Consider the following 24786-nt stretch of genomic DNA (forward strand, 5'->3'; position numbering starts at 1 on the left):
GATCCGATCCGATCCAATTCGATTTGATTCGAGCTCTCGCTCAATGATGACTGCCCTATCTATAAATCAACTAAAGATTTCCTTTGCGTCCTTGAAGACCACAAACGAATAATGACACCCAAGGAAAACATAGGCATCATGTCGATGGTGAAGATTGACGAGAGAAAGTACAAATGATTCCCGCGACTTCCAGTTGTTCTCACGAAAGGGTCCCTCGTCGAAATAATAGCACCTGGGAAAGATGCGACCATGTGTGGCGAGATCGTCTAGAATTGCTACAAGATCTGAACAGAGCCCCGAACAAGATTGACCTGATGATGACGGCATCCCGACCGAGGCTCCAAGCACCCCTCCATCCGTTCCACGTGCCGACGTCGCGTCGTCGACAGCGCGGCCGTGACGATCGCGCCCGTGACGAACAGTAGATGCCCAAGTGCAGGCAGCCACTGTGGCTGACACAAGACCATCATCTTAGGGTGCACTGATTTCACGAAAATTTAAAATTCGAGAAAAAAATCAGAAAAATAATAGATTATATAGTTTAAAAAGATTAATTTGCAGAAAATATTTTTAATTGTCATAAATTACTTTGATAATTAAAAATATTTTCGCATTTACTCAATTTTACAATTTATACAAACCACCATTCTTCAAAAAAAAATTTCTAAATCCTTAAGACCATATTTAATTATCAAGAATAAGTACTTATCCATTTTTTTAAAGCCATGCATGTTTTCTTCTTTGTTACTTAGGATGATTTCGAGCGCCAGCAATACAGAAATATGCAACTGAACGCGCGGTTTCATAATTAGACCGACGAATAAGACCGTGGCATTGGGGTTTTTAGAGTAGGAAATACCTCGAGGGCTCTAATTAACTATACCGAAAAAGCAAGAGAGGGTGATTTGAAAAGGTATTCGTCAATGCAATTGTATCATGCTGTGTACAATAGGAACATCAATTTTTTTTTCTTTGGTATATTATTTGAACGTGTTATTCTGAAACCTCAACACATGTAATTTCTCTATCTTAATCATAAAATATTCGGAATAATTCCTCGATGAGATATTTTCATTCTAGGTGTCTGACTGAATCGACCTATCTAGATTCAGCAAATTCACACTGATCGGATTACGGGACGTGCGGTGCGATATGCACTTCTCCGACGATACATTCTCCTTTCCGAAGCGTATTTTGATGCTTAGGGAGCTCTCGCTCGAAAAACCCGCCTGCCCCCTTTCCTTGTACACGAGGTATTGTTTTTCGACTACGATATAAATGGTTATGATTAGCGATTTGGTCCGCACCAAACTTTTCTTAATTATCGAAAGCCTGTGGTTCGCTGTACCTCCTAGTGTTGTAGATCTCCATAGAGGGGGGACAATCAGAGGGTTACAGTCTTTTCTTTTCTCTTCTTTTGACCTTTATCTTTTCGCAGGACGGCTTATCAGGGAGGGTTTTCCTCCTACGCAATCTCCTTCTTTCCGTATACCACCGTTTGCTGGTCCATCTGGGTCTCTCTCTTCTGTCTCTCTCTCTCTCTCTCTCGCTTTTGCTTTACTTCCTCGAACTGCTTCAATTGCATTTCTTTTTAACTTTAGTGGTACCTGAAAAAGTTCTTGTCTTCTTGATGCACACACTATACGACCAAATCCAAACCTAAAAAAAGGAAAGAGCAAGCAACATGCCTTCGACTCAGAGACAACAAAGAGCACACGTTCAAAGATTGAATCTTAAGCTTGTTGACCGATGGGGATCATAGGGTGTGTATAAACTAGCCCTGGCTCGAAGGGTAGGTTAATATAAGAACGTGCTTTGATTGAAGTATCGTTTTCGACGCAAATTCGAATATGATCATAATGATTTGGTGGGTTTTATATTGATATATGTAGTTTTGAAGAATTGGGTCAGTGTGAAATCAGTTCTTAACCAGCATTGGTTGCTATGCGAAGGACAAAGATGACATGGTAATTACTTGATGTGTAGGGAAGGCATATCTTTACACCCTTTTTAAGGTTGCTCTGTCGGAGCAAACACGGGTCTTCCCACTTTCTTTCCTTGGAGAAGATTTGTCCGTTGTCCATCTCGTTGTGAGAACGCTACTAAGTTGCATTTGGTGATGCAATTAATCAAGAACTCGGCCGAAAGGTTGTACACGACATTATAGATCGGACTCGGCCGTGTCACGAAGCGCAAGTATCTAGGATCATATCGAGATGCATTCATTAGGAACAACGCCGCGAGCCGATCACAGCTGAGGCGACGCCAAACGCATTTCAAACATTTGCTTCGTTCGGTTCAAATCGAACCAAACACATGGTGTCCGCAAAAAACAAAATTGAAGGTGACAAAAAGCGGACCGAAGACTAGTACTAGCTGGCCACTTTCCGAGTCGGATCTTCCCCAAGCTATAATAATCGCACTTTAGTCCATAAAGAGTAAATCTAAGAAGGTAGTATTTGATTATTGGAAGCACCCCCACCCCCATCGCCCCACCTTTTTCTTGTTAGGATTCAGTTTGAACTCCGTTTTGTCGGGGCCCTACGAGTTACTTTCTTGGGTAGGCCCCACTTTGACCCCATCCGGCGATCTGGTCCAACGTTGAACGACCTGCGTTTTTGTGTGTGCGATGAGAGAGAGAGAGAGAGAGATTCTATGCAACGCTTTTGAGCGATGTCGGAGATTCATTCCAGTTGTATCTCGTGGCTTTTGAGGAATGTTGTTGTTGTTTATGCGCTCGATACTGTGCGCTTCCCCTCCTCAGTCCCAGTCTCGTAATTATATCGTCTTTCTTCCTTCCTTTCTTTTTTTTTTCCCCGAGAAAAAAACATCAAAAACCTCAAATATCCGCCGTGACATTTTATACTTTAAACCTCTATTTTTGTGCCAATAAAAAATCTTAAATCATGTATACTGTGACATATTTACCTTTAAATATGACGCAATTACCCCCCATCGGATGATTTTTCAGTCAAAACGTCATTTTTTTTTATTTAAACCACGAGAACTCCATGTCAATATCGTTTGATTTTTGACGTCCATATTTTTTAACGATGTTCAATGGTGGAATATTGACGAAAGATAAACGTGTTACGTATGTATAAAATTGACATTTTTAGCTCCATGGAAAAAAAAGGCTCATGATAAATTCGTCATAATAAGAATAATTGGTGATTTTTTCTGCCTTCTGCCAATTTCTTTTTTTTTTTTTGTTGGTCTTTTCCCCATTAATATGGTGTTTCGTATGGCATTTAAATTTTATTTAGATCAGAATCAGGTCGATTACCGCATCGCGCTCATGCATGCACGCAGCGCGGATCGGGCGATGGCGCTGACGTGGCGCCTTGATCAGGCGTTCGATGGCGGATTATTCTTTTTACAATGGGGGGGCTTTTCGTCGGGCAGAGGGCGAGCAGAGATACGATCCGCGATCTGGGAAAAAGCGCGACCCGCTTGGAGGTAGGGGGGCCCACCGAATCCAACGAGCCACATTACATCATGATTGATTTTCCCCCTTCCCTTCCCTTCCCTTCCCTTCCCTTTCGTTTTTTTTTTTTGTTGGGTTGGGGTTTGGCCGAAGATGTGATGATGATTGAATGGAATGTAACTTTGCAAAGCCTATGGACATGATGTTGCGTGGTCGTGCGAAGGAGGCTGTTCATGTGATGGATGATGACCGAGCAAAACCCCACATTCCCCATTATTTGGAGATATCCTTGGTAATTTGTGATTGGATAGATATTTAGCAATTTAGTAATATGTAAAAAAATTTAAATGAGCGCGTGATTCCGATGAAGGCCGATGACTCTCGCTTGAACCCATGACACCGGCTACACCACGTAAATCGAAAAATTATGAAATATTATTGCCCATGTTAATGCCGCCGTCCACGTCGGTGATTTTCGACCAAAGTTAACAGGATGGATTCGATCGATAAACTAGAAAATGTTTGCGACTGAATTGGCAAGAGTGCAATAGGTTTGAGACTTTTTGGACAACTTTTCTCTCCAATTTCAATTTCAATTTCAGTTTCAGTTTCATCTTCCTTTACCCATTTCCTCAACAATTAAGTTGTTTGTTGGTTTGGATTCTTCATGGATTGGTCACTATTCTCATAAAAAAAAAGAGAGGAGAGATTACTCCTTTTTTAGGACAAATTACCAAAAAAGACTTGAATCTATTGCAATTGTGCCATTTTAGTTACAATTTTTTTTTATCAATTCAATTCATCCGGTAAATTTTGGCCAACCGATGCCGACATAGAGGCCACCTGGTTGGAGACCTAATATTTATATATGTATTTTTTCTTTTCCTCCCCTCTTCTTCCTACGGCCGGTTGCCAGAGCTCACCTCGGCCTTGCCATGGCCAGGCGAGGTGGAGCCTCGTAGTGGCCGAGCTCGGCTTGGCTCGCGGGCCCAAATCGGGAGAGGTTGAGTCTCGTCCGGCCATGGTGAGGCCGGTCGTCTCTCTGGCTGGGCGCCGGACCTTGGTGGCCAACTGTCCCTCCGAAGAAGAGGGAAGGGAAAGGAAAAAAAATATTAAAAATATTAAAAATTATGTATTGTAATATTAAAATATTAGGTCGCCTGTTGGTCAAGATCCACGTCGGTGTCGACCGGTTAAAATTTGTCGGATGGACTGAATTGGCACAATTGCAAAATGTTTAGGACTGAATCGACCAAAAAAGTTTAGTACTTAATTAAGACAATTCCAATAAATTTAGGATTTTTTTTTAATAATTTTCTCCTTTTTTTTAATAACATAGTAGCACCACCTCGCCGGTCGAAAACAACAAGAGGAAAAACAAACATCCTCTGCCGATCTTTTTGAAACTGTACATGCTCGATGGCTGGATTTTCTTTGGGAAGAGCGAGGGGTGGTGGTTTCCGGATTTGATTATTGGTTTCCCCGACGCAGCAGTAATCATAAAACTCGCTTCGGTCTTCGGGGTTATGTCTATGTATAAATAAGAAATTGCACGTGCAAGTGGACCAACGCAATGTGCAAATCGCGCCTTGGGCTAATCGCAGCTCTGCGCTGCATGCAAGCAAGCAAACAAGCGAAAATTTGAGTAAGAGCATCTTTTGGAAAGTGGTGGTGGTGGTCGTCGTCGTCGTCGCTCTTGTCGAACTCTACAAACTCACCAATCTCAAGAAGATCTGATTCTCTCTCTCTCTCTCTCTCTCTCCTTCCAATGTTTTTCCTTTTTTCCTTTTTTAAAATCATTTGAATCTTTTGATTGAATAGGGGTCGATGTTCCAGAGGACATTGGTCGGGTCTTGCCATGGAGGACGTGAGGTCACCTCTTTTTTTTTTTTTTTTTTGCATTTTCCTATGATGTTTTTTTTTTCCTTAATTTTTTTAGGGTTTTGTTTTTGGGTTTTATTAAGGGTTGGTTTTTTTTTTTTTTGTTTGCCCTTTTGATGGGAACTTTCCCTTTTTCGAGTTTTTCCCCATCTTTGACCGGGGGAGGATTTCTCTCCCAGCAAGCCAAGAAGAGAACCACCGATGCCGCTTTGATGATTGCATGGAGATCCTTCCCTCCCCTCACGTCTCTCTCCGTCTTTTACCTTTTTTTTTTTTCCCTCTTTTTCATTTTTTCCCCCTATTTTCTCTGCCATGATCAAAGTTAAGGTTATGACAAAAATAAAACAACAATGTTTTCATGCAATTTTCTTTTTTTTTTTCTCCCACTTCTAGTTTTAATATGTCATGGGCAGTGATTGATGTGGGGTCTGATTTGTGCGAGGAATCGGAGATGTTGAGGTGATTATTATGGGGATGACGAGGAAGAGAGAGAGAGAGGGAGAGGGACATTGGTGTGCAGTTCACGTGATTCCACGGTACGGTCGCTGATCGTTTGTGAATTTTGTGCTCCCATGTTGGTAATTTGGAAAAAATATAGAAATTGGAGTTACCATTAAAGATTTTTGTATCATCCGGACAAGACAATGCAGATTGACCGATTGGACACGCGACGACCCCCACGACTGAGGGGGGGAGGATTCAAGAGGGCAATCATGTTAGATTCTTGCAACCCATCGCATGATCACCGCGAGGACTATGCCCGCGTAGGAACTAGGGAGATACCCCCCCCGTTTGATTGCTTGCGCCGTTCAAATCCGGTCGACCTCGCGTTCAAATGCGAAACGTTGTCGGCATACGCGTGATTTCCGCATCGGCTGATAATCGAGATTAGGGAACGGCGCACCTGTGACGAGCCGATTCGATAAATATAAGGAGTTGGAGCCAGGGAATGAGAATTTGGACAATGAGCGATTTTTAATAGATTTTTATAATGAAGAAAGGGTAATAATGAATTGAATTGTGCACTAAACTGAAGAGCGATTCTGAAATACATATGTGCACCGAATTGAGAGAAAGCGGCTCTTGAAAATATATACGACAATTAAAATTAATTCACGGACGCACCACCTTTTAGCGTAAAAAGGCAAGTTTTGCCTTGAATCTCCAAAGTTAAATGTATTTGGATTAGAGAACTACTAGGATGAATGATTTTGCGAAAGTGCATGCCTATCTGCACGGTAATGTACAAAATCGCGAGGTTTGATATGAGACGAGCTAAAGTGAGGTCGTAGCTTACACAATTGGGTAACGTCTTTCTTCCCTTGAAATATTCGAAGAGATTTGGAGTTGGGGCTTCCCTTCCGTGTGGTTCGTTTCCTTCGTCGACGATCTGATTGGCAATCAGAAGCGCGCGCCTCGTTGCTATCTGCCGATTGACGAGAGAGTTCGATCGCACCATACCGTCAATGTACAGCGTTCGATGCGAATAGCTATGTACGGCGGCGGGTGGGGGCGCGTGGTGCAGGGGTAGCGCGTGGGGGGTGCTCTCCCATTTTCCTTGGGAGGCAGGCAAAGTGACAGAGGGAGAGGAAAAAGGTGATTACTAGGAGTAGGACTGGGACTGGGTGAATTTCCATTTTTATATATTAAAAATGTTTATGTAATTTTTTTTTTTGGCAAAAATGAGGAGAATAAGGTCACAAAGGCAGGGCGCCTCGTGATCGGAGAAGAGAGGGGGGAGGGTTTAAGTGCAGATAGATCCGTGGAAGACTGTTCCTCCTTCCCCCTCCCAGCATTCACGTGGCCCCTCTTTTGACTACCGCTCTGACCAGAACCCCACCCATTCCCATCCCCCACCCTCGCCTTGTACCCTGTGCCCCTTGTTCTCTCTAGACGCGCCGCCCCCGACGGCCGATCGGATGCGATTCCGATCGCGACGGGGACCGACGTGAAACCTGCACGACCAGCATTTGCGACCGGCAGTGCGCCGTACCGGCGTGATATGTCATTCTAGTAATCACGCCTTAAAGTCTGAAAGATACATGGTGGCTCTAGAAATATGATATATGTGGTCGGAAATACTATCGGCATATGACAATCTGGATTTGATTCAAAGACGATGCGATCCATCCGAGGAGAGTAGCATAAGAATGTGTTTATGTCCAAAACATGCGGCTTTCGATTGCTTTGCCGACCATCTTTGAGTGTTCGGCTTTGTTGTTTTCCCGCCGAGATCAAGCCCGATGTTTATGGAACAAACAAGTAGGAGCGCGGAGTTCAGGATCCTTTGAAAAAAAAAAAAAAACCTCGATTAAACCTCCTCGTGCAATGGTAGCTTTTTACTGTCCCACGCATCGACTAGACTTTCAAATACTGGATGGTTCATATCTCTAGACACGGCCTCAAAAGAATGATGCACAAGTACATGATGATTCAAACTCGGAGACTTTGAGCCGGAAAATTAGATATGCCTATTGAGTATATTGAAATGTAAATTGCTAGCCCGACAACTTAATAGTATTGTCGACTATTTTCGATCATACGATATCTCAATCAACGAGTATTTTATGCAAAACACACGACGATAGCGTGTGAATCTACTGATTGAAAAGACAGTACTGTAAGGGAGACATTTTCCTGTTTGAATCACCCCCTCTTGATTAATCTATGTCTACCGCTAGTATACCCAAATGGGCGGCTATAAATACGATCCCAAGACCACCCATTGCATCAGCTTATCTGCCCAGTCCCTGTGAAACGCAAAGTACTACCACTAGTACTACTCTCTCTCTACAACATGGCAATCTGAACCAGGGTGGGACCCTGTCATCTGAGACTGTCCTTTTTACTCTTTTCCCATAATTTCGTATGCATATAATCCCTCCTCCTCCTGGCCATTCCACGACAATCGCAACCCCCCACCACCACCAGTCGCTGCCCCAACCTGCTGACTCCTATTTCGACCCCTTCCTCCCTTCTCCCCGACCTTATATACGCTCTCTCGCTCTCTCACTCTCTCTCCCTCCATTATTTTACGTGGATCTCTCGCTTCTCGCTCGACCCGCGAACCAGAAGAACCAGACACACCCCGCTTAGAGATCGAGAGAGAGAGAGAGAGACTGAGAGATGATGCATAGGTGCAGCAGAGAGCCATGCCCCTGCGGCCCCTTCGCCAACCAGAGCGCTTCCTCCTTCTCCATGCTCTTCTCCAAGCCCTTCGACCACGACGACGACACCGACCTCTACTACTCCTCTTCCTCTTCCTCTTCCTCCTCCGTCGACTGCACCCTCTCCCTCGGCACTCCCTCCACCCGCCTCCTCGACGCCTCCTCCGACGACCACTCCAGGCGTAACGGCGAGCAGCACCGTCGTTCCTCCGTCTCCAACTTCTGCTGGGACGTGTTCCAGCCCAAGCACGCCCCGCACGGCAAGACCAGCCGCGGTGGCGGTAATCAGTCGGCAGCGGCGGCGGCGGCGAGCGATCCCCTTCTTGCTCGCCGCTGCGCCAACTGCGACACCACCTCCACTCCGCTCTGGCGCAACGGTCCGCGTGGCCCCAAGGTGCGTTTGCGGATTAATTATGTATCACGACATCGATACGTGTGTACTTACAACTGTTGCATAAGCTCTTGCATTTTAGTTTTTCTTTTTTTTTTTGTCTTTTTCGTGCATTGTATGTGATCGAGAATGTTTCACGTGTGTTGTTTCGAAAATCGTTCTGGTTTCTGCAATTTGTTTGATGGGAGTCCCTTTTGTTTACTTTTTCTTTGCCTTGGTCGGTTCACGTGTTCATCAAGAGTGCGACGATTAGAATTCTCCGGACACATAGAGTGACGAAGATCACTATCGTTAACTGTCTTCTGAACATCCATAAGTATATTTCGACCAAAAAAAAAAAAAAAGGAACATCCATAAGTATTGCATTAGTGCAGTCTTAATGTATGTGTCTGTATATATGTTGAAGCCCTTCTTTTTCTCCCGGTCTAGCAATGTCGTAATCTTTGCCGCTTCATAGTTCGTTGATTATTTCTTGATCCCTGTCTTAAAATTATTAACATGTTGCATCTCCACCTTTTCCGGTATGTAATATGACCCTTTCCTGGATGTACAGTCTCTGTGCAACGCCTGCGGAATCCGTTTCAAGAAGGAGGAGAGGAGAGCCGCGGCCTCAGGCGGCGGCGGGGGAGTCGCGGACGCGCAGCAGCACATGTACGGGCACCAGTGGGTCCAACATGCGCAGGCGGCGTCGCAGAAGGCGCCCTCTTGCTTCTCGCCGGCTACGATGCCGGGCCACCACCACCACGAGTTCCGCTTCATGGAGGACGACGTCGTCGGGGCGGCACGGGACTCCTCCGACGGCGGCGGGATCTCCTTCCTCTCGTGGCGCCTCAACGTCACGGACAGGCCCAGCCTCGTCCACGACTTCACGAGATGAAAGAAACCCGCACAATGCGAGCGAACCGCAAGACCGACGGAGAAAGAAAGAAGACGGATGGATAAAAGAGTCGAGATCATCTCGCCCCCCCCCAGCAGTCCTTTTTCTATATAAAAAAACAATATTAACATATGTATCACGACGTTGATGTTTTGAAGCTTGTTGATGATGGCGATAGTTATGGTCGTGGTCAAATTCTTTTCTTTTTTGTTTTCTGTTTTTTTTTTTGTCCCTTTCCTCTGCTTCTTAATATCATATTTTCCTTTCTTTTTTTCAACTTTTTCCAGCTGTTTCCTTTTCTTCTCTTTGCCCCAGATGGAATCCCCAGGCGAGATAAAATTCGTATTTTCCTGTTCTTGATACAACAACCCACGTTTCTGCAACTTCCCTAGCTTTCACACTCTGATGATAATGAAAGATGGAAGCTTTGACGTGGTCGGACGGTCGAGCGGATACTGAACCAACACGAACGCGAACACGGACGCGGACACGAACAGTGCTCGTTCTTATCATCGCACGAACTGAAGTTTCATGTGTCGGAGCGGAGCTGGAAGGCTGAGTTTCTTGACCGGTCCTGATGGCTCTCGTCGCTGAATTTCATGAAGAGAGAGAGAGGGGTGATGTTGAGAGATCGATGGAAGTTCTGATAAGATTTTACGTGCAGGCGGATCGGCCAATTATCGTGACGTTGTTCTTCTGATCGAGCCAGTAGGGAGGAGGGAAAGAAAAAAAAAAAAAGCAAAGGAAAAAAACAAAAGGGGGTTTCTGCGCGGTGATCATCAGAGCATGGAAATGGGTTTTGTCCATATTAGGTCTCCTTTAACTCTGTGTCCTGACCCTTTTTTTGAGGGGTAGGGTTTGCAGACTGATAATTTGGGGGGAGAAAACATATGGAGACAATCATGCTTTTGTGGTCGATCGCATCGTTTTTCTCTTTCTTTTTTTCTTTTTCCACGGCTTGCTTGAGAGAGAAGAAAATAATGATAAAAAGGAAAAAGGAAAGAGGGAGATAATCTTCGGACCTGCTTCTTGACTCCCTTGTCTGTAAATGTAGATGTTGAAAGGTTCTTATGTTGTTTGGCGATTTTTCCTTCTTTTTTTTTGTTGTTGTGGCAAAGACGTGTTCGAATTGCGAATTGCAACACATTGAAATAGAGTGAAATGACTTTTTAGAAGATGCTGCGGTCGTACCGAAAGCGTTTGTTGAATCACTAACAGAATTGTAAATGTAATCCTTCTTAAAATTGTAATCGCTATGGGATCTCACACTCTTAGAGGGGAAAGTTGTTAAAAAAAAGTCTTAAACCTTCTGTACTTTTGTTAATTCGGTCATAAAACTCATAATTTTTTCAATTAAATTTTAAACCTTTTATATTTGTGCCAATTCAATCATAAATCTTTTTTTTTATGCCAATTGAGGCATAAATCTCTTGCATTTGTGTCAATTTAGTCCATCAGGTCAACTTTGGCCGACTAACTCTGACATGGACGCCTGTGTTAATGTGAATAATTTTTAATAATATTTTTGAATTACTTTTTTCTTTATTTTTTTCTTTATTTTTTTTTCTTTCTTCTACTTCCAGCGGGTTGCCGGCCTTAGCCCGGGTCTCGCCTCACCGTGGCTGGGCAAGGCTTGCCCTTGCCTAGTACCGGCGAGGGCGAGCCACCTTGCCGCCGATCGACTTGACGTAGAAGAAAGAAAGAAAAAAGGAAAAATAGAAAAAAAATTAATTCAAAAAAATCTTAAAATATCATTAAAAATTATCCATGTCAGCAGCGACATTTACGTCATCGCCGATCGACATTCATGCCAGCATCGACCGGCCAAAGTTAGCAGGATGGATTGAATTTGTATAAATGCAAAAGATTTCGGCCTCAATTGGCACAAAAAAAAAGGATTTAGGACTAAATCGGTAAACTTAAAAGGTTTATACCTGAATTGGCAAAAGTGTAAAAGGTTTAAGACTTTTTTGATAATTTTTTCACTTTTAGAGCAATTAACACAATTTGCCATCGTCGATGGGGCATTGGACGAGTTGGTTGAGTTTTTTAGGCTTTAGACAGTTAAAGCGATGAGGTCCTAGGTTCGACTCCCAATGACCACATCTTAGGGTATTTACCCGGTGGCATTGGCATACCGAAACCTCGGTTATAAAAAAAAAAAAAAACACCATTTGCCATCATAATGAAGGTGTATACACTGAATTTCTTCTGATGTTTACTATAAGACATTGCAATTGAAATAGCAATAGGCTGAATTAGTAAATGACACCCTAAAAAAGGATTTATTATGAGATTCACCGTTAGTGTAGAGAAATTTTTACACAGATAGTTAAAAAATAGTTGGGTTATACAACTACCTCTTATTGGGGTGTGGTTTATACTATTCTTAATAGGAAATCACGGGTATCCTGCTCCCCGATGACCGGACCAGGGTCTCGGGATCTTTCTTGCTACTCTTTATTTTCGTTGTGATTGTACTCCGAGTCTTAATAATCCAAGAGAAAAAATATTGATATCTACTAATAAAATGTCGTTACTATCGCTTACCCCTTAACAATTCATATCCAGGATACAATGACTGCAAAGTGTGTATGTGTGTTTATATATATGAATATGAAACGCTAGTAACTCTTTCGGCATACAAATATAAAATATCTTGACCAAAGAACATATTTGAAATTATTTAAAATTGGAAAAAAAAAAGACCCTGTTAAGCTGGTAGAATACATCGCGTATTTACAGGTGGGTAAATTCTTTCATAGCTAGTTCCCAAGTTTATGTAAAACCTAAGTTCTATACGTGATATCATCCATGCACATGCATGAACTACAAGTAATAATAGGACTACTGTGATTATGAACGTTACACAACGCAGCAATGATGAATTCATTCTATGGTTTTATCAAACAGCCAGGCCCACATCTTCGAGAGCTCATGTTATCCTTGCACAGTCTTTATGCAGCCACACCTTCTCCAATGCAAATCTATACGCAAAAATACAGTCCCTGTTCCTTCGTATGTTAGGACCGAGTCCATTCTTATGTCGTTTATACACATGTATGTATTGGAAAATATTGTTGAATGAGATGAAAAACGGAATCAAACTTTGAGGCATGATAAACACTTTCTTTAAGGATTTATTTGTCCCACAACATTGCTAATGATTTTTGGCAAATATCCTCCAAGATACAATAAAGTCTCAGTGAGAATATCGGATAGCAATTCTGATGTTTTTTTAAGATCTCTCAAGGGAAACAATTGGAGAAGTTTGCTGTTTCTTTTGTGAAAAGCAAAATTGAAAGTTCTGAAAATTGAAGTAATGAATTATTAGCAGAATCATAATATATATAAAACCTTTGCGAACATAAATGTTATTCCGAAAATGTCACACCTTTTCATGTCCGAAAAGGATGCAACTTTTGTATAAAAAGTTGTTATATCGGATAGACATAACTCTTCATGTCCAAAACTGTCAAGTCTAGAGAGTTGCAACCATTGAACAAAATTATTAACGAAAATTCAAAATTAATATAAAAAAAAAAAACCCCCACAACTCCTATGCAAACAGTCATACTGTTTCGCCAGGAAATTATAGAGAAATTATTATTTTAATTTCAAAATTAAAAAATAATAGTAATTGTTGATTAGTGCCAATCATTATCGGCACTGGGGTATAATGGGGTCTAGCATACTTGCCCAATTCTCTATTTGGAAGGCTACAATAGTCTTCTAACTAATAAAGTGTTTCACTCTTTCCCTTCCATCCTATGTAGGATGCAAAAAAGACACTATTTTGTTTGTTTTGCAAACAAACTTCAACAGTATGTACATGGGGGCAAGTTCAGCATATTTATATTTTAAGTAGGAATAATGACACAAATAAGCCATAAACTTTGGCTCAATGTGCTATATCGTTCATAAACTTTTAATTCATTCAATGTGATCTCTAAATTTTAACTTAATGTGTAATGTTGTCCATGAACTTTTAACTAGTTCAATGTGATTCCCGAACTTTTGGTAAATGTTCAATCTAGTCTCCGTACGATATGAAAAATATTCAAAGTTGTCCTTCCATTGATCCAAGTTCAAGGACGCTTACAAATTCAAGAAACCAAGAGAGTTTTTACTTACATGCACTGTGAAGAGGAAGACAAATGGCTCTATCGTGCCCTTTCTATGATTCCTGGCTAGGTTTCACAAACATGATCTTTAATAGGGGTTAGTAAGACGGATTGATCAAACAAGAAACCGTCTGGATTCGACCGAATTGAACCACATATTAAATTGGGAACCGATCGGATCGATTTAGTCCAATTTTCGAGATTTTTGTTCCGATTCCCGATTCCTTAAAATTATAACCAATGATTTTCGATCCGATTTTCAGTTTAAAGAGGGAAACAGACCGGATTGATTTTTTTATTTTTTTATTTATCAAATGTAATCCTAATATTCACTAGTTAATTTTTTATTTCTTAAATGTAAACCACGTTTTAATTAATATACTAAAATTAAATTCCATGTTGCTAACTTCAACTAATAATCAACCGATTCCATCCGACCGTTCGGAAATCGGATCGGACTGATCGGGACCCGGACCATCCAGTCCGGTTCTCGACTCCTGGAGGAGGCTAGATCGGATCGAGAACTGGTCACCTTTAATCTCTATTCATATTTGCTGAAACGTAATCATTCCCATTGTCGGGTCGCCCGTAATAGGCTTGACCCAAGCCCAACCCGTTTGCATTTGAATGGTCCCCGAGGAATCTTGGGTGGAACCGTTCCAAGGAGGCAATGAACACTTCTGTCTTTGGACAACTGACGTACCACAACGTGAGTGGGACATGCGAGTTGCAAAAGAGAGGAAGAAAGAGTGGTCGTGGGTGTGACTTGAGAAGCCGAGTGCAAGGACAAATTTCTCCGGTAGAGAAAATTCCAAGCAAGCTTGTCGGTTGGATCGGGGGCATAGTTTGATCGTGGACATACCGGTGTTAGTTGCAACGCGGGAAAAATTATTAAAAATATCCTAAATTTATTGTAATTATGATAATTCAGTTTTAAAGTTTTTGTATTTGAGCTAATTCAGTTCTTCCGATCAATTTTGATTGAAAGTCGCTAATATGGTAGATCGGCGTTGACGCAGCCAATTTGTAACGATACTCGAGTATTTTTCGAATTTTTAGTTTATTTATTATTTTTTTCTTTTTCTTCCTCCAGCCGGTGGCCGGGCTGACATTGGCATACCAACTGTTACAATCCTAGAGTGGATAGACCATCCAAGCTGCAGCAAGTTCGACCGATCGCCCGTCGCCAATGCAGCCGTCATAGAGAACTATCCCCAATGCAAGTTTCCGACTTGTTCAGCTGAACAAACAAGCTTAAAGCTTTCCGAAACAGCCCGAAGCGCAGAAACCCAAAGACCAATGTATTCCAAGAAACTACAGGTCGGCTTGGAAATTTCGTCGAACAGTTGTGGGCGCCGTGCAATTAACTTTTTTCCACGCAGAAGCTCATCAGGGCAGTCATCACGAAGACATCGAGGCCAAACCCATGTTTCGAAGCATGACTCCGAAGCCACAGGCCATGTGATTCGGAACCTCGGGATGTCGCGGCGCGAATGAGCCGAACCAAATCATACCCGGACAGCTTGGTACAGGATTGGAGCCTTTGAGCTGCCACAGAGAAATCAAGTTCGGCCCGTGCTTCAAATCCTTCTCTTTGGGCAATGGCTGCGACCTGCGATGACCCCATGATCTTCTTGAATGGAACAGGTAAGGGAGGTGAATGAGTGCGTCAATGTGAAGGGCAAGTGTCCACGCCAGGGCTCGACGACTCCCACCGGCCATCCCAACCTCGTTGTTGCTACCCCAAACTTCTTTTATTTTAGTTTTTAGCTTATTTTATAATTTTTTAAATAAAATTTTAGCTTATTTTTAAGTCTAAAAGTCCATGCGGACTCAGGTGGATTGAATTTTCAAAAAAAAATTGCCACGTGGACTGATTATGTAATTATAAATGTCATGTCACTAATATGTTTTAATTATAAAATGCCATGTATATTTTTTAGCCGAAATCCCTCGTTATTGGCATTTAAGTGATCGTTTTTTCTCCGGTTCGATACTTAAGTGAGCCGGCGAAAAATTTTGGCATTAAAGTGAATGTCGTGTATAAATTTTGACACTTTTAGTATCTTCTTCCTTATAAAATTGTGGGTATGTTATCAATAAGTTACCCAAAGAAAAGCATTTCTCATTAACTTTTTTGGACACTTACTAATACTTATTAAAATTTACTAGTATAAAAAAGAATTAGTATTTTTTGGGCAATAACAAAGAATTTTGCTTGTTTTCAACTTTCCATAATTAGCTAAAGCGATTCGGGGCTGGCAATTTTTGACACAAAGTAAGACGTTTAAAATGGTTATATTACAAATCCAATAGTGACACGTATGGACACGAATTTAATACATATAAATCTTTTTCAATGACGAGTATAAAATCCTGTTATGATATGTGAATACAAGTTAATCCTTCGTGCCAAATCCCTGGCTCACTTAGGACGCACATGACAACGGTTTTATTTTCTTGTTTTCTATTTTTCTGTTCTTAAGAATGAGTTTGGAACAGAAATTCATGTGGTAACACAATTTCATTTTTCTATTTTCGGGACATATTTTTAGCCAAAAAAAAGGTTTGGAACAGAAACGAGAAGTAGAATTTTCGACCTTTCTATTTCTGGAACATATACGGAAATAAGAATTTTTCTTATTGCTCATTCCCTCTCTTTCGCGTGCGATCTCCCTCTCTCTCGCATCGCGCCTGTCGATTGTTGTCGATCTCGGGTCCTGGCTACCGTTCGCCGGTTGTCGGTCTCCGATCCCCGTCTGCCAGTAGTCATCCAACGGTCACCTCTCTTGCGACCTTGCCGTCGTCACCGCTTGCCGGTCTCCGGTCCTTGGCTGCTGTTCGCTGGTTGTCGGTCTCTATCCACCAATCACCATCCTCTGGATGCCCAACCGTAGAAATTTTATGCCATTATCAAACAAATTTCTATTTCGAAAGCAAAAATTTTGTATCATTATCAAACTTGTATCTTTGCTCAGAAACTCGTCCAGGGAATAGAAATAGAAAAATTTATTTCTAGCCGGAAATAGAGCCCGAGAAGAAAATGATTGTCATTTGCACCCTTAGGAAGTGCATATCTTAATTTCTCATTACTCATTCCCTCTCTCTTCCGTTGTCGTCGCCGATTACCTTGTGACCGACCAACTGTCTCTAGTCTCGGCTACCGTTCGCTGGTTGTTGGTCGCCTTTGCCGTTTTTCTATCCCCGACCACCGGTCGCCTCTCTTTCGTCCATGCCGTCGGTCGTCGTTTGTCTGTCTTCGGTCCCTGGCTGCCGTTTGCTGCTGCTGGTTGCCCAATCATATAAATTTATATTGTTATCAAACGAATTTCTTTTCCGAAAATAAAAATTTTTGTGTCATTGTCAAACGTGTATCTCTTCTCACAAACTCGTTCGGAGAATAGAAACTGGCTAGAATATAGTCCGGGAAGAGAATGATTGTTTTAACCAAAAGAAAAAAAAAGAGAATGATTGTCATTCGCGTCCTTGGGAAGTGCATATCTTAATTTATCATAGGCAAAAGTTGTTTTCCCATCGAATTTCTCTTAGCTTAATCCTCGGTAGAAATTCACCTGCCACAACATTCGCTTTGGTACCATTTCAGCCAGGCTCTGGTTTTTTCCATCAATCCCAGACTGGCAAAACAACGAATAGCAAAATTGCTAATGCTAACACAATCAGGTAGTCGCTTCCCGCCTTTTGCACTTATGAAAAAATTGCTAACAAATTTAATAGGCTTAAACGATTAAATCTAACAAATTAAACATATTGTTTCCTAAGCAATACATTCCGCAACTGATGGAAATTATCCATCCTTAAAAAAGGAAAAAAAAAAAAAAGGGAACGAAAAAAAGAACTTTCGGTTGTGCTTGTAAACTATGTATTACATTGGTTCCTTTTCATTCTTTTTGCTCACCCCTACTTGACACCGACTATTTGAGATCAGCAGCCATGCCCGATCGAGGGACACGATGGGAATAAGCACGCGGTGGCATGCCCACGGCCGATCGGCCCGCGAAGGCCTTGGTGCTGGTGGTGCTGCTTCCAGGAGTGTAGCCGCCGCAGTTCCCGGTACACGGGGTCGGACCCTTTTTCAGGGTCTGCAGAACAATTAGGCTAGGCTCCTCCTCACTATTGGCCCGCACTGCTCCGCGGCTGTTAATTAGAACCCGGCACGCCTCGCTTGGTCGCGTCGAGGCTCCCATCAAAAACAGCATAATCATTGCGGCGGCCGCTACTTTTGAAGTCAGGATCTTCTTCATCCTCGGGCTGATTGCCAAGGATCTCTAAAGCGTTATCCTGGTTTGGTTGTTGCGAGTTGTGAGTCCCTTTGTGGGTACGATGAGTGGAATGCGTCTGAGGATGTCTCGTACTTATATTGAGCCATGGTCAAACCCCCAGCAGTGCAAACCGCTAGCAATTGCTCCGATTCTTCTTCTTTTTGATCGAAATTGTTGAACGGGCCTGGGATTTTTTTTTGAATGTTTGACTGCCACACTAATGGAGAACCAGATTGGAATTTGACTCAAACTGGTGATAAGGGAGGGAAGAAGAAAATGGAGAATTTGAATTGGTCGTCAAGGAGGACAATTTTTTCTTTTAATCAATAAATTGAACATGCAAAATTTGCAATGTCACCCCTCCGTATCGTGAACTTAAATTGCTTCGTGTTATGGTCACGGATACCATGTCATGTATACAATCGCAGATGCAAAAAGGCAAAGGAGTCTACCGAGCGAATCGGAAAGTCTATCGAGCGAACCGGTAGTGCCACGTGGTGACGACTCGGATGACTGATTAAGATACATATCTTTTTGTGAGTTGGCATAGTTCGCATAAAACGGACACAAAAATGTTAAAGAAAATGCTCGTAAGTCTCGAATGACTATACTTAGACGAGTATGCGGGAAACAAAGGTGAGACCAATGTGCGCGTTGAACACATTCTGTCACGACGGACGGTGGTCAAATAACAAGCGATTTTGTAAATTCAAAGGGGATGAGTTTGATTGAACAAAGTGGGATTTTCCCAACCTTGGGAGACAAACCGAGTTAAAAACCGTGTCGTGATCACATTTGTAGAAACATCCTCGTCCACCGACCCTGCACAAGTAGTGTCAACACCAAATTAAAACCCATCATTTTTAGATTTCCATCTCACATGGTTCGTGAAATTTGACCCTTTTATATATATATATATATACACACACAATTTCAACACGGTCAAACTTAAATGGCGCGGCAAATTTTCCTATTTCGAAAATGTTTACGTGGGCTTTGTTCTTTTGATAAGTCGAAAAGGTAGTGCTAGTGATCATTCCGGACGTTATCCTAAGAGTCTTTCTCCCCGCGAAATGTTAGATTCGAGTCATAATTTTTTCGCACCACTTGCGGCTCGAAAGATTTCGCTTGTTTCGTGGGAAATGACCAATTTCAAAAACATCTTTCGAAAAATGATTACTTATATTGCTGACAAAAATGAAAGAACAAAAAATATTTTCATAAACAACTTATTATCGATAATGAAAATATCTTTGGTTGACTAATTATTTCAAGCGACACAGTCATTTTTAACAATATATTTTTTAAATCACTTATTTTTTTTGCGAAATAAACGGAGCGTAAAGCTCGTGTTCATAGCTCACTAATCAAAAAGCAAACGTTGACTTCCTCAAAGATGGGCATAGCTACGGCCTGGAGTTGCAATTCAAGTCAAGTCTCCCCGTTCATTCAAAGGTAACATACCACGCGCGCAATAGAAACAACGTTTCATCTAAATAATCGCATCGAAGCTTCTCAAAACACACGGTCTTACTATTGTACCTTAGAAAAGGGGCACTGCAGAAATTGTGGAATTTCAATCCGAGTCCGAAAGTCTCGTTCAAACAAACAACCAGCTACGCGGGATAGAAATGAACGGAGATGATTACCCGATAAATTTCAAACTTATTGCATGGATGTCGATGCGATCCTAAAATTTTCAGTTCTGCTAATTTAATCAAGAACCTTTGTGTGACATTCCGACATGATCCTTCTGGCCATGCGAACCCACAAATGCCCATATTTTTTCAGTCAAATCGAAATCAATAGAATTTTCTCTTCGAGCGAAATCAATACCAAATTTTCGCCGGAAGTCGTCGATGTGGTGATTCGGTCATCACCGCCCGTTCGGCAGTATCCGGCAAAAATTGGCCGGAACGACCGCGTTAGAATTTCGCTTAGAGATTTAGGACTAAATTGAAAAAAGAGAAAAGTTTAGGACCAAATTGGCATTCGGATGTAGCTTGGACAATTTCCTCGAAACAAATGCTCGTTTGAATAATCACAATATTCAGGATCATGTCTAAAAATTCAAACCAAAAGAGGGTTTGCTTGCTAAACCCCGTTAGCCTGTGGCTCATGGTGGAAATAAAGAATTCGTGTATCGACCCCGCATGCTGTGCTGGGCACAGACAACTCGTGAAGCATGAAAGCTTTTTTTTGGGGTTATTTTTGGTCCGTGTTGACTTTTGCTTCAACTTTCTTTCTTCTCTTTCTTGCTTACTACTTGGGGTTTTTTTCCAATTTAATTTTTTTTTAAAAATATTTACGAAATTATTTTTTTTATAAAATATTTACGAGTTTGGGTTTTGCTCGGCAGTTGGGCTGCTGAGCAACTACGCTAGGCCTAGCCCCGGGCTGCCCGGTGACTAGCCTGGGCCCTTTTTTTTTAATTTCATTTTTTAAAGTGTTTTAATTATTTATAATTATAATATTTAGTTTATTTCGTATTTTTTAACATATTTATATTTATTTTATTTATAGTTTTTTTTCTTGTGAAGCTTATCTTTATAACATAATTAGTAATAATTAATATAAAAATTATTAAGATATGTAATTAATAAATAATGTTGTAATTATGTAATTAATTAAAAATATTCATAAAATAAAATTGGTAAGATATATAAAATTAAGGAACCCCCTTCTTAATTCAATATCTTTATAACATAATCAATCGAAAACCCATCTAGACGATCCCGAATCGCAAAAATTGCCATTAATAAATCTCGAAAATACTAAAAAAAATAGAAAAACCCATCTAGACGATCTCGAATTGCAAAAATCCATCGTTCGTCACTGCCAATGGTAGTGTATTTTGATTAGGACGCTGTTTCGCTTTAGGCGACCAAATTTGAGCCCGATCCGATGTCGTCAACCCGATCCGCCGGTTCTTAACACATCACTGTTTCGCCTTTCAATTGGATTTCCGTCTGTCCAATCGATCTAGAAACGCACTACTAATACATTCCGCATCACTCCGGCAATGCTAAAAAAGATGATAAAATTTGTCATTTATGAAATGTAGGGAAAAGGGCAAAAGAAGGGTTTTTTTTCCAATTTAATTTTAAAAAAAATATTTACGAAATGACATCTAGACATCTAGATCCTCGTCCTCCTTCATTTCATATATCTTACCAATTTTATTTTATGAATATTTTCAATTAATTACATAATTACAACATTATTTATGAATTATAGATCTTAATAATTTTTTATATTAATTATTACTAAATTATGTTATAAAGATAAGCTTCGCAAGAAAAAAATTATAAATAAAACAAATATAAACATGTTAAAAAAATATGAAATAAACTAAATATTCTAAGTATAAATAATTAAAACACTTAAAAATGAAATTTAAAAAAAAAAACAAAAAGGGCCTAGCCCCGCTTGGTAATTGGACTGCCGAGCAGCCTGGGGCTAGGCCTAGTGCAGTTGCTCGGCAATTGGGCTGCCGAGTGGGCCTCGCTCGGCAACCCAACTGCCGAGCGAGGCCCAAACTCTTAAATACTTTTTTTTAAAATAATTTCGTAAATATATTTTTTTAAAATTAAATTGGAAAAAAACCCTACTACTTGTCACAAAGATTCGTGATTTTTAAAAGTTATTTGCAAGTCAATTCAAACTTAAAGTGCTCGATGCGTCCACATAGGTTCGTAAGGGCGCGCGTACCAACACTTCTGCTCTAGAAATTAATTTTTGAGCAAAAATTGATGTTTTTACTTATAGGAAGGAGTAAATTTTTTTACTTCTTTACGTGACTCCAAAACTACTTCTAAAACTAAAAAAAAAAAAAATACTCGAGAGGTAGAAAAATAAAGTTGCGGAAACTAAACGGATTTCTACTATCTTGCATTTGGTCAACGCGGGGGGAAGGGGGGTATTTCAATTGTACGAATGCTGATTGAGCAGGAAAAAAATACTAATTTGTAAACCGTCTAAAACAGTTAGTAAAATTCATTAAAGTGTTGGTAATTTATCAATAGAATACCGTAAGATCGGATAGCTCATAATTTTTTTAGAAATCGTCTTTTTAACACCTACAGACTCTTTTAAGAACATTTACTGGCGCTAGAAAAATCATATGTTCAATTGCATCGCGCTTCTGTGTATCTTGATTACATTGATGAAGATTACGTGAATCTATTTATAGGTTTTACTGGACGACTATCTAATATATCAATCTACCGACCCACCAAGAGCCGATGAATTTCCTAAGAGCAATTCTAGTGGCCACTCTGGTGCTTCAGCTGCTGAGATTTGAACCCAGGGAAGCGTGCAGATCGCTCCATCAAAGAGATAAAAGAGTATCAAAACCAGAAGCCGCATCGCTTGTTCAAGATACTGCAAAAGGGTGGGCCTCCATCCACCCAGGAACGGTTGCGGCTACACGCCGAGCAAAAGAGGCGCGCCTTGCTTTTAGATCAGGAACTTCGCGGGCCACGCTGCCACGGTGACCCCTCCGGTCGGTCATTTCAGTGATGAAGAGATGGTTCAGCCCGGGCGTGGCTGAGGATCGGAAGTGAGCGAGTAGTAATCTACAAAGGACTTCGGGTTGCCACACCGACGATTTTTTCATTGGATATTCTTCTCTTGTTCTTCTCTCTCTGCTTCTCCTTTGTTTAACGGATACAAGTTTAGGGTTTTTAGCGTCACAAAAAAATTTGGGATGAATGTATGTAAATATGTCACATGGATAAAAGTTTGGATTTTTTGTATCGAAAAAAAAAAAAAAGGATAAATGTATTACAGTAAATATAATTTATGGTTTTTGGTGGCTTTTTCTTGTGTTAAAAAAAAGAACAAAGCAACTTCATAAAACTTTCAGCAGTGCTTCATCATCAGCTGTCCTATTCTCCCTCCCGATCCAAGCGGAAAGGAAAGATGCTTCTTGGTCTATGATTACGAACCACGATCACTTCGCAGACACGTATAAACCTTGGACTTGATCCATATAATGTCAGGAGTTGATTAAGAGGAAGAGACTGCCGAACACGACGTCGTCAGTGTCATTTAGGATGCGGCGCTGGTGGTGGTGCGACGTTGGTCGGCAAGTTTTCAAGCGACTGCAGAGAAAAAAGAATGGACTTTTTATCTACGTTACTAGATTTAGAAACCTAAAAGAACTGATAAGTGTCGTAAAAATTGTCGGTGTAAATATATATCTGTGGCAAGAAAATGTTTCGGTAACTTGTTAGTGAATTATTGATATTTGTACAAAGGTATCAACTCTTTCTGACAGCTTGCAAATTACGAACTTTTCTTCACTTTCATCAATTTTTATTTGCATTTTTTGCTACCGCCTCAAATTTACAAACTCTTACATGAACTTTTCAATATTCATCTGTATGACTTACCAACTTTTTCAGATTCAAATACAAAATAGTTGGAGTTACTAACTCTCATTTTAGTTACTTACGAAAAAAAAATAGTTTTTTTTTTCTGATTTATAAACTTTTGTTTTCAACATTTGCCTATCTTTCTTATAGTTTCCCTACATTGATAAATTATTACAGCAATTCACTAAATTTTATTTGTATAATGCCCGGTTTTCTCCTATTAGATTATCGAGTAATTTTAGTTTACCAATTCTCATTTGAGTTGTTTATGTGGATTTTTTTTTTGTCTTTTTGTCAATATCTAGCAACTTTAATTTGTAGTTCTTACCAACTCGTTAATTTACAAACTCCGTCTAAAAATTACCGACCTTAATTAGAGTGATTATCAACTTTTGTCTGATTAATTTAACAATTAGTTTAGCGTTACCAACTCTTATTTGGATTATTTACCCATGTATATATGATTTTTTGAAGGTTAATACTACGAAAAATCCTAAACTGGTACATTTATGACAAATTTACCTCAAATTAAATTTTTGACCACCAAAAATTCAAAGTTGATACATCTATGACAAATTTATCGTTTGTTAGTTTTTGTTAAATTTTACCGTCAAATTACTCAGTTAGATGACATGTGTGAGTTGATAAGTGTACCGATTGAGATTGTTACCCTCTATTTATCTCGGGTGTACATGTTTGAGATTCTTGGTGGTGTAAACCAATTTAAAGAAAAATAATATGAAATATATTTGTTACAGGTGTACCAAATTGGAGGTTTTTAATAGTAAAAAAATTAGTTTGGAATAAATTTGTCACAAGTATACAAATTTGGGATTTTTTGTGATAAAAAAATTAGTTTTGCGTGAATTTGTCATACGTATACCGATTTGGGGTTTTGTGTGATATTTCTAACAAAATGCACTTTTCTTTTCTTTGATAAACTTTTATTTACTTTTTTTTTAACAAATACCTAATCAAATTTACCGACCATTACAGGAAGTTACCAACATTTATGAACATAAACAAAAATGAGCAGGTCTGAGGGAGAAAAATCCATGAGAAAAGAAACCCAAGAACTGGGTCCATCCTTTGGTTTAGGGCGTAGCATATACAAAACGAATAATTAATACCGTTTGGGTTAGGACAAAAAATCAAAGTTGCTTGTAAATATATTTTGAGGAATCTTGATTCCTCGTGTTTCATAGCTCGGGTAGAATTTAGTATTCATTAAGATTAAGAATCCATACGGAGTGCACGATTC

At 40.4% G+C, this 24786-nt stretch overlaps 1 protein-coding gene across 1 annotated transcript; it reads left to right on the forward strand.

The window, feature by feature from the left end:
- The first annotated feature begins 8401 nt into the window (after positions 1–8401).
- Positions 8402–9938, forward strand: LOC115740144 (GATA transcription factor 18). The gene is made up of 2 exons (XM_030673557.2): positions 8402–8869; positions 9420–9938. Exons 1-2 carry the CDS (start codon positions 8435–8437, stop codon positions 9741–9743), a joined length of 759 nt encoding a protein of 252 aa, XP_030529417.2. The 5' UTR covers positions 8402–8434; the 3' UTR covers positions 9744–9938.
- Positions 9939–24786: the final 14848 nt, after the last annotated feature.

Source organism: Rhodamnia argentea, chromosome 1, assembly GCF_020921035.1.
Source record: "Rhodamnia argentea isolate NSW1041297 chromosome 1, ASM2092103v1, whole genome shotgun sequence".
NCBI lineage: Eukaryota > Viridiplantae > Streptophyta > Magnoliopsida > Myrtales > Myrtaceae > Rhodamnia > Rhodamnia argentea.

Bases quoted from the DNA above. Each gene is read 5' to 3' on its own strand.
- LOC115740144 (XM_030673557.2), top strand. From the start codon at position 8,435: ATGATGCATAGGTGCAGCAGAGAGCCATGCCCCTGCGGCCCCTTCGCC. The intron at 8,870-9,419 runs GTGCGTTTGCGG...CTGGATGTACAG, and splicing joins ACGGTCCGCGTGGCCCCAAG to TCTCTGTGCAACGCCTGCGG.